The 9880-nt window shown below is 39.8% G+C and overlaps 1 protein-coding gene across 1 annotated transcript; it reads left to right on the top strand.

The window, feature by feature from the left end:
• Positions 1 to 533: 533 nt before the first annotated feature.
• On the top strand, positions 534 to 9468 carry SSMEM1 (serine rich single-pass membrane protein 1). Its single transcript, XM_004090224.3, has 3 exons — positions 534 to 759; positions 6157 to 6211; positions 8620 to 9468. Exons 1-3 carry the CDS (start codon positions 577 to 579, stop codon positions 9039 to 9041), a joined length of 660 nt encoding a protein of 219 aa, XP_004090272.3. The 5' UTR covers positions 534 to 576; the 3' UTR covers positions 9042 to 9468.
• Positions 9469 to 9880: the final 412 nt, after the last annotated feature.

Here is a 9880-nt window from a genome sequence, read left to right on the forward strand (position 1 = left end):
CACCTTGTATTGTGACCTTGATTTCAGTGCTGGTGAATCCTTGCTGTCTTCTTGTAAGGATACCAATTGTATTGGATTAGGGCCCTACCATTATTACCTCACTTAACTTTAATTACCTCCTTAAAGGCCCTGTCTCCAAATAGAGTCACACTGGAGGTGAGGGGTTCAACATATGAATTTTAGGGAACACAGTTCAATAGGTAATACATTAGAACTGTCTATGATAATTTGCAATGGCATGATACATATAAAAGAGACTGAATTAAAATGAGTGGATACATTAAACACTTAGACGTAACAATAGGAACATATAGTATATACAAGTTTTAGGAAAAAAAATTAAGGCAGAATGCACCATATTGAGGTATGGGGGATAAACATTCACAGGAGTAATTTGAATAAGCCTTCCACAAACTTAGAAATCCAAGAAGCATTTGTCAGTTCCTAGAACAGTTGCTTAAGTATATGTCATAATAGGTTGCCAAGGAAATTGTCATACATCATAGAGGGAGTGAAGTAGTTCCCAATCATCTTTATCCCTTTAAGCATGGTTTATTTTCTGAGCGAGGAGCCATCATGGGAGACCTTTTTTCCTTATTTTGGGAGGTAGATCCTCCCCCCATACCTTTAAATTGTGCCATTCCAAATCAGAATTATGAATGCCGGAAGGATGACCCTTGTGGTACCATAGGGAGCTTCCTGCTTTGGTATTTTGTTATCGTATTTGTCCTGATGTTCTTCTCTAGGGCTTCTGTCTGGGTAGGATATCTTTTTTTCATTTTAACTAATATGTTTACTGTACACTAGGAAAATTTCCATAAAAATACATTTACTATACTTTGATGAGACTACTTTTAAAAGTTGTTTAGTTTTAAAAATAATGCAATCTTATTTTGGAGAATCCAGGAATATGGAAAAGGATGAAGAGGAAAATATAAAGCTACAGTTATCCTCTTTCCCAGAGAGAACCACTGTTAACATTTTGGAGTATGTTCTTCCAGTTTGTTTTTTTTTCTCTCTCTTTCCTAATATATCTCTCTCCATTTCTCTATCTTTGATCTTACATGGTTGGCATTATATTGCATATATTTTCATATCCTGCTTTTTAGGCTTAATAATATATCGGAAATACTTCTTTAAATTATATTCACTCAGCAGCACTTTTAATGACTGCATAATTTTCTATCTTTTGATTGCACCAAAAAATTCTGCAAGTTTGAAACATTCAGATTGTTTACAGTTTATCCATATGCTATGTAATGCTGGCATAAAGCTCCCTGCTGGTTAATGACTTCCAAATCCCTTTTCTAGCCATGTGATTCTAATCAAAGATACGAAAGTTTTCATATTGATAGGATACATGCTGTAGGATTTTGGGGTTTTTAGAATGAGGCAATACGCTTTCTGCATAGAATAAGATGCAGAACTAGACTAAACAGAACTAAAGTCACCACTAAAATGCCGTCGTCTTAAGAATGAGATATCCCACTTTATCGGGACTGTGATGCTTCCAACATGTTATGAGTAACCAAGCTCTTTTTTTTTTTTTTCTTGAGATGGAGTCTTGCCCTGTCACCCAGGCTGGAGTGAAGTGGTGCAATCTTGGCTCACTACAACCTCCACCTCCCGGATTCAAGTGATTCTCCTGCCTCAGGCTCCCTTGTAGCTGGGACCACAGGTGCAAGCCACCACGCTCTGTTAACTTTTGTATTTTTAGTACAGATGGGGTTTCACCATGTTGGCCAGGCTGGTCTCAAACTCCTGACATCGAGTAGTCTGCCCGCTTTGGACTCCGAAAGTGCTGGGATTACAGGCATGAGCCGCTGCGCCCAGCCGTAACCAAGCTCTTATAATTCGCTGACATGATATCCTTGCTGGCCATTAATACCAGGCTGATGATTATGAAAACCACCATCATTTAGCATTATAGCCAGAGGCCTGGGCTGGCAGTAGTCAGTAAGACTTAGTGCTCTATGAGCTCTGGATGGGGTGGAGAAGGTTTGTTATGTCCATGCCAGCTGGTTTCCATTCTAATCAAAGACTCTTTGATAACCACCACCTCCTGGTGAAGAACTTTCATCTAAAGTCTAAATGCTTCTTAAGGTAAATACTTTGCCAAAAGGAGATTTAGAAGTGATAGCTTATATGTGTCTTAGACTCCCTAGCTAAGTATATTGAATTTGACCTGGCAAGCAAAGCTACTTTAGAAAATTACCAAAAAAATTGAAATTGATCAGTGGCAATTTCATCATGAATTAAGAGGTCTAAGCTATTTTTTTTATTTTTATTTTTTGAGTTGGAGTCTTGCCCTGTCTAGTCTTGCCTAGGCTGGAGTGCAATGGCACGATCTTGGCTCACTGCAACCTCGGCCTCCTGGGTTCCAGCGATTCTCCTGCCTCGGCCGCTCTAGTAGCTGGGATTACAGGTGCGCACCTCCACGCCGAGCTAATTTTTGTATTTTTAGTAGAGATGGAGTTTCACCATGTTGGCCAGCCTGGTCTCGAACTCCTGACCTTGTGATCCACCCGCCTTGGCCTCCCAAAGTGCTGGCATTACAGACGTGAGCCACCACGCCCAGCCCAGTCTAAGCTATTTTTCTGCTGCCTTGCTTGCATCAGCTCTTGGGAGTCATACAGCCTTGAGCTTCCAGGACCTCAAGAGAGCATGTGGTCCAGCCTCCTGTTTGTAGGCAAGTAAGTTATCATTATCCCTTCCCCACCATTTTTTATTGATAAGGCCCAAGGAAATTAAGTGACTTGTCCAATGTCACAAAAGTGTTAGTGACAGAAGGGGAATATACCCAGATTTCCTGTCAAATTATTTGTTTGCTTCAAAGCATAGTTTGAAATGTCCACTTAGATCTACTCAATCCTGATTAAAACCTTAATTATTTTAGAGGTTTCGTCTTTCACTTTGTACCCTTGTGGCAGCTACAATTGGCTGGATTGCTTCTTATGAAAGGTCCCAGATTTGAAATCTGAGAACCATATGAGAGCTAGTAAAGGAGGATGGAATTTTTCCTTCACTTTGAACTTCTTCATTTTCTCTGCTAAACTATGAGGTTTTATTTACAAACCTTGAAGTAATGGTAAAAGCGCGATGGAAATATGGTGGTAATTATCCTGCACCATGAAGCACGCTGATTTCCTCTGAATTTGCCACTTTTTAAAGCGGCATTTACCCTTTTGCTTTCAGACTATAAATACTATATTTAGTTTATATTTTTATTTTGTGTTTATTCAGATTGCTAGTGCTGGTATTTTTCTGGACAATAGTAATCCAAACTCCTTATTTTGCTTATGTGGAAACTGAGCTTAAGAGGTGTTAAGTGGCTTGGAAAAATCAAGAGTTGTTAGTGGGAGAAAGAGAGCCACGGCCCTCATTTTCTACTCTGCCCCTCAGGGCAGGCACTCCTGCTGTTTTCACTCACTGAGTCACACACAAAGACAGTTAATAAAATGCTTTTCGTAACCACAGTTCATACGATCCCACTTAGTTTAATGCAAAATCTTTCTTTTGATTTTGTGGTTATGTTTTGATTTGACATCAAATGTGAGAGCTTTCTGTGGAAATGATATAAGCCTAATAAGTGTTTTTAAACACCTTCTCCCGTCTGTTACAAAAGTACACATTATATAGAAAATGTGGAAATTATAGGGCAGAAGACAAAATAAAATAAAAATCACTCCAGATTATGTAGAAATAACCAACTACTGTTAACTTTTAGGTTTATAAACTTCCAATTATTTTGGTTTTCTTTACATATATTAAATTTATTTTTTTCCTTTTCTATAACCTAATCTAAGTGATACATATTAAATTTAAAATATTTAAGCCCTTTCCAAAAGCATTTTTTAGAAAGTGGTATCTTTTTTTTTTTTTTTGAGACAGAGTCTCGCTCTGTCGCCCAGGCTGGAGTACAGTGGTGCGATCTCTGCTCACTGCAAGCTCCGCCTCTCGGGTTCAAGCCATTCTCCTGCCTCAGCCTCCTGAGTAGCTGGGACTACAGGTGTCCGCCACCACACCTGGCTAAATTTTTTGTATTTTAAGTAGAGACAGGGTTTCACCGTGTTAGCCAGGATGGTCTTGATCTCCTGACCTTGTGATCCACCCGCCTCAGCCTCCCAAAGTGTTGGGATTACAGGCGTGAGCCACTGTGTCTGGCCAGAAAGTGGTATCTTAAAAGAGAACTCTGCTTTCAAGATTTTTAGAGAATGATTGCTGTAACCCAGGAAACAAAAAGACACCTCATTAAAGATGCTTGCCTACCATTGCAGAGATCAGATATTAAGAAAAGAATGAGTACTGAACTATGGCACTTTTCATCCCAAAGAAACTGGACTTCCACATAAATTCTTTTTTTTTCCTAATTGTAGACAATTTGAAAAAATTAGAAGAGAAAAAGTCCATTTCACCACTTAAAGCCAACCACAGCTATCACTTTTATGTGCTCCTTAAAATCTTTTTTTCATATTTTAAGCTAATTTGTGCTCATACTGTATATACAAATTTGCATCTTGATGTTTAACCCAGTGTGGTAGCACACTTATTCCCTCATGTTATGACATACTTTTATTATAATAATTTTACAACTGTTTATTATATAATTGTACCATAATTTACTTAAGCCATTGTCTACTTTTGAATTTTATATTATCCTAATTATTCTGCGATGAATGTTTCTGTGCACAAAGCTTTCTTTCTTCTGAGGGTTATTTCTTGCTGATAGATTCCTGGAGAGAGAATTATATGTCAAAGGTGTTAATGAAAATTTCTAGTTTTTGTTATTTTCTGAAAGAGTTGGTTTATATCTGTGTCTTTTGGCAAAATCACTTTCAGCATCAGAAAGTGGGACACTAATCTGAAAAGTGGGACAAATATTTATGGAGTATTGGGGGGCAGAATATTTGAAATTGGAACTATTCAAAGAAATCAATTTCTTTTGGTTGCCGTATTCACAAATAATATATTATGATTACATTTTGGAGGAAACTTTCGGAGGGATTAAGGAGATATTAAGTTCATGAATTCAGGTAAAGATCTTTGTGTATGGTAGATGTCTTCTCTCTTAAAGAACTATCAATAACGTACCCTGATCAAATGTCCTTTAAAAATTAAACTAATTTGGGCCGGGCACGGTGGCTTACACCTGTAATCCCAGCACTTTGGGAGGCTGGTGGATCTCAGGTGGATCACCTGAGATCAGGAGTTCGAGACCAGCCTTGTCAACATGGAGAAACCCTGTCTCTACTAAAAGTACAAAATTAGCCGGTCGTGGTGGTGCATGTCTGTAATCCCAGCTACTTGGGAGGCTGAGACGGGAGAATCACTTGAACCTGGGAGGCGGAGATTTCAGTGAGCCGAGATCGCGCCATTGCACTCCAGCCTGGGCATACAGAGCAAGACTCTGTCTCGAAAAAAACAAAAAAAAAACCAAAAAAAAACCAAAAAAAAAACCTAAACTAATCTGAGTACTATCAAATTTTTTAAAACACTACTTCTCTGTAATGTAAATGGGTACAGGAAAGCTTTACAAGCTATAGCTCCTTATCAGTGTTGTTTTCTCTCAAGTCTGTTCCATTTTGCTTGGTCCAAAACATTTTGGTAGATTCTGCTATCAAAGCATAGTCTTAATGGGAAGTGGAAGTAGGATCACTATAACAGGAACTCAATACATACTGAATTAGTTTATTATTTAATTCAGTAAGTACTTGTTTAAACTGAATGTTTAAAATTAGACATTGTCAGGCTGGGCCTGGTGGCTCATACCTGTAATCCCAGCACTTTGGGAGGCCAAGGCGGGCAGATCACTTGAGGTCAGGAGTTCGAGACCAGCCTGGCCAACATGGTGAAACCCCGTCTCTACTAAAAATACAAAAATTAGCCGGGCATGATAGTGGGCACCTGTAATCCCAGCTACTTGGGAGGCCGAGGCAGGAGAATCACTTGAACCGGGAAGATAGCGGTTGCAGTGAGCTGAGATCATGCCGTTGCACTCCAGCCTGGGCAACAGAGTGAGACTCTCCAAAAATAAATAAATAATAAAAAAATAAAACCAGACATTGTCAATGGGCCTCAGCAATAGTGTTTTATAACAAGTACATATTATCAAAAAACAACTGAGATCACTCTTACTAACCTATGTTTCTGAAACAGATGTCTGGGGATAAAAAGGATGAAGGCAGTGGGACAAGTACTTCAGTAAGGAAAGGTGAGAACCAGTGCATATTTGGTGTTGGACTGTGAGGGGAAGAATATGTGTGGTGTTGCACGCCTGTAGTCCCAGCTACTCAGGAGGCTGAGGCAGGAGGATTGCTTGAGCTAAGCAGTTCAAGACCACAGCTTGAGCAACATAGTGAGACCCAGTATCAAAAAAAAAAAAAAAAAAAGGAAAAAAGAAAGAAAGACAAAGAAAGAAATTTGTGCTGAGTGTGGAAAGCAAACAACAGAGATGAACAGCCAACAGCATTGTCTGACTTTGCACACTAGAGAAGGCCCATTGGGATTAGGTGAGTTTTTGCTTTTGGACTTCCTAGTGCAGAGGGACAGTTTAGTTGCTTAGCAAGAAGCTATGAATTACTGGGAGGTGGAACTCAAGTTCTTTTTTCACTCCTTAGCTCTCTCCCTTCACATTGCTTGCCCTTCCCACATCCTCATGTTTAGTGCTATTATAGGATTATGAACTGTCTATGACATCTTTTTCAATAACCTATAAGCAGTGGTGCGCTGGTAAATGTTTAACAACTGGCTCTTCAAAACTCCTGTGTGTACATATGCTTACTAAAAATTTTACTGATATAAAGGTTGCATGTCATCTCAGCACCTCCGGAGGCTGAAGCAGGAGAACTGCTTGAGGCCAGGAGTTCAAGATCAGCCAGGAGAACATAGCAAAACTCTGTCTTTTAAAAAAAGAAAATTAGCTGGCATGGTTTTTCGCACCTGCGGTCTCAGCGACTCAGGAGGCTGAGGCAACAGAATCACTTGAGCCCAGGAGTTCGAGGCTGCCAGTGAGCCATGATCGTGCCACTGCACTCCAGCCTTGGCGGCAGAGTGAGTCCCTGACTCTAAAAATTAAATAAATAAATAAAAATAAATAAATATATATCACACCATTTATAAATAATAAAATATACAATACTCCTTATGGCCAATTTCATATAGACAACTGATTCTCACAAAACGCTCTCCTTGATTTTTGCCAGACCCTTGCACCTTAGCCAACCATGGTTGTAATTGATGAACAAGTATAGTTCCAGCGTGAATGTTATTTTCCTCTAAGTTAAGGAGTGAGATGAAAGTGAAGCAGAAGATAGATGTATGTTGGAACTTAACTTGGTTGTCAGTGATGTGAGTGACTTCTTTGCTGGAATGGATAATAGTTCTAAAATACTGGAAGAATATTTCCTCATTTTGCAGGTTTAGTCACAATGTAGTGGCTACAGGGATGATACTGAAATGTAATATGTAATCTGCATGAGTAACACATTCTCCATCATTTTCTTAAGCCTAGACAATCAACAAAGCCATACATCAAGCCCTGATGTTTAGTGTTTGCTCATTTTCATGGTATAAATACTTCCACCAAAGCTGATTTTAAGCTACCCACATCATGTCATTGAACATGGAGTTGGGAGGAGATGTGCAGTAGTGCACCCTTAACATAGAATTTCCGCCGGGCGTGGCAGCTCACGCCTATAATCTCAGCACTTTGGGTGGCCAAGGAGGGTGGATCTCCTGAGGTCAGGAGTTCGAGACCAGCCTGGCCAACGTGGCAAAACCCTGTCTCTACTAAAAATACAAAAACATTAGCTGTGCATGGTGGCACGTGCCTATAATCCCAGCTGCTAGGGGGGCTGAGGCAGGAGGATCGCTTGAACCTGGGAGACAGAGGTTGCAGTGAGCCGAGATCGTGCCACTGCACTCCAGCCTGAGCAATAGAGTGAGACTCCATCTCAAAAACAACAACAACAAAAAAAACAAAAAAAAAGCATAGAGTTTCCAACATCAAAATACAATGGACATAAAAAACCAGAAGAGCACACAGCATAAACAAATGTGGTAAGATAATTAGGAAGTGATGGGTTTTGAGTATTACCTCCATTTTTAGTTACTGAATTTATTGTAAGTTGGTATAATTTAATTTTTAATAATGGCTATGTTTAACCATCTCGCAAAATTCCTGGAAGTTTATCAGCTCTTCTGAGTGGGTACAAGCCAACTTCCACACACCACTACATAAAGGAAAGATCCTTCTTAGTTCCTGCTCCCCAAATCACATTCATATACGTGCTTGAATCTTTAAGACTTCAATTTTTAAAGGAAAAAAAGGGTTCTTCCCTGGAAAAGTTTAGAGATCTTTTCCTTTGATCTTATGTTTAGCATCCACAAAACTTCAAAAGTGATATGTCAAGCGTCTATCTAAGCTCTCTCGTCTGTAGGAGTTGGGATATGGTACTGGAAAATGCAGTCAGCTGCCAACACTTGCAGGTGACTGGAGAAAAGCAATGGCTTGACAACTGGCCACTAAGAGTGAGCTCACACATGCACAGGCTTCTTAAGTAATAGGAATTTATAGTAACCAACAATATTACTAACTTGATATGTTTCATTGGTTGTTAGCAAGCAAAGAGACTTCCTGTAAGTGGCAAAGCAAAGACGGTGCCTGGGATCCCTCACAAACAATGAAGAAACCAAAGCAGAACCAACTTACCCCTGTAACCAACTCAGAAGTGGCTTTGGTCAATGCCTATCTTGAACAAAGACGAGCCAGGCACCAGTCTCAGTTCAATGAGGTGAACCAGAACCAACATGACAGTGATACTACGGAATGTGGCAGTGAAGAGTCTAACTCAGAAGCCTCCTCGTGGAAGGAGAGTGAAAGCGAACACCACCCATCACCAGACGGTATTAAGAGGAGAAAAATGGCTCAGAGGCAAAGGAATCTGGGAAGTTACCAAATGAGCGAAAGGCAGTGCCTCCACTGCAAAGCCTTGAGAACCAATGAATGGTTGGTGCACCATTCCCAACAAAAGCCTCAGTAACACCGCCAATGAAAGGAGACAGTCAAGAGGAAAGTTCCATATCTGACATTAACATGAAATTTAGTAAATTTTGAATTTTATCACGTTCTTCCCTCACTTGAAGCCAAATGAAAGAGATGAATAAAACATGAAAAATCACCAGAGCTCTAGGTGAGGAGACTTTTACAACAAAGTCTCTCTACCAACAGACAAAAACATACTTGGAACCCAAGAGGTAAAATCTCACACAATTCTTTGTTCAAAAAAAAAGGCCATCAAATGTGTTTATGGCACCATTGGAACACCAAAGATCTGTATCTGCTATGATTTTTTTATTTGGAAATAACACGAGACAGATATTTTATGCCTTGAGTGTATGTATTTTGTTTATGTCTGTAATATGAATAAGAAAGCTCTTTGAAAATATATTATTTATGTTGAGAAACCACTTAAATGTATTCAGATGTTTTGCTTATCTGACTGACTGAATGAACTAGGTGAAGTTGGCTGGAATAGAATTGCCCCATCCTCTCTAGGTTTAACCCTACAAGAACTGTATTGCCACACATGTCAGCTAGGGGCTGGTGTGGAAGAGGAGCTCAAGAGGCTGGAATAAGATCTGATTCCTGGAGTAGGGAGGAGAGGCAGCATGACCCAGAAGGCGGTTGGGCAGTGGGCTACCCACGGTTGTTGTCCACAAAGTACATGGCAAATGTTAAAGGAAAAATTATTCTGACACTTGTCAAAATGGTCAGGAGGACTTCATTCAAGACTCTATTGCAATAGAGAGTAGAACTTGAGCTCCACTCTGAATACAACAAGGATAAGTGGGGATTTATAGCCAGGAGCAGGTAGAGGAC

This window comes from Nomascus leucogenys, chromosome 13 (genome assembly GCF_006542625.1).
Source record: "Nomascus leucogenys isolate Asia chromosome 13, Asia_NLE_v1, whole genome shotgun sequence".
NCBI classification, from domain to species: domain Eukaryota; kingdom Metazoa; phylum Chordata; class Mammalia; order Primates; family Hylobatidae; genus Nomascus; species Nomascus leucogenys.

Coding starts and splice junctions, on each gene's coding strand:
- SSMEM1 (XM_004090224.3), top strand. CDS start 577: ATGGGAGACCTTTTTTCCTTATTTTGGGAGGTAGATCCTCCCCCCATA. Junction 760..6,156: donor TCTCTAGGGCTTCTGTCTGG/GTAGGATATCTT, acceptor TTTCTGAAACAG/ATGTCTGGGGATAAAAAGGA. Junction 6,212..8,619: donor AAGTACTTCAGTAAGGAAAG/GTGAGAACCAGT, acceptor ATTGGTTGTTAG/CAAGCAAAGAGACTTCCTGT.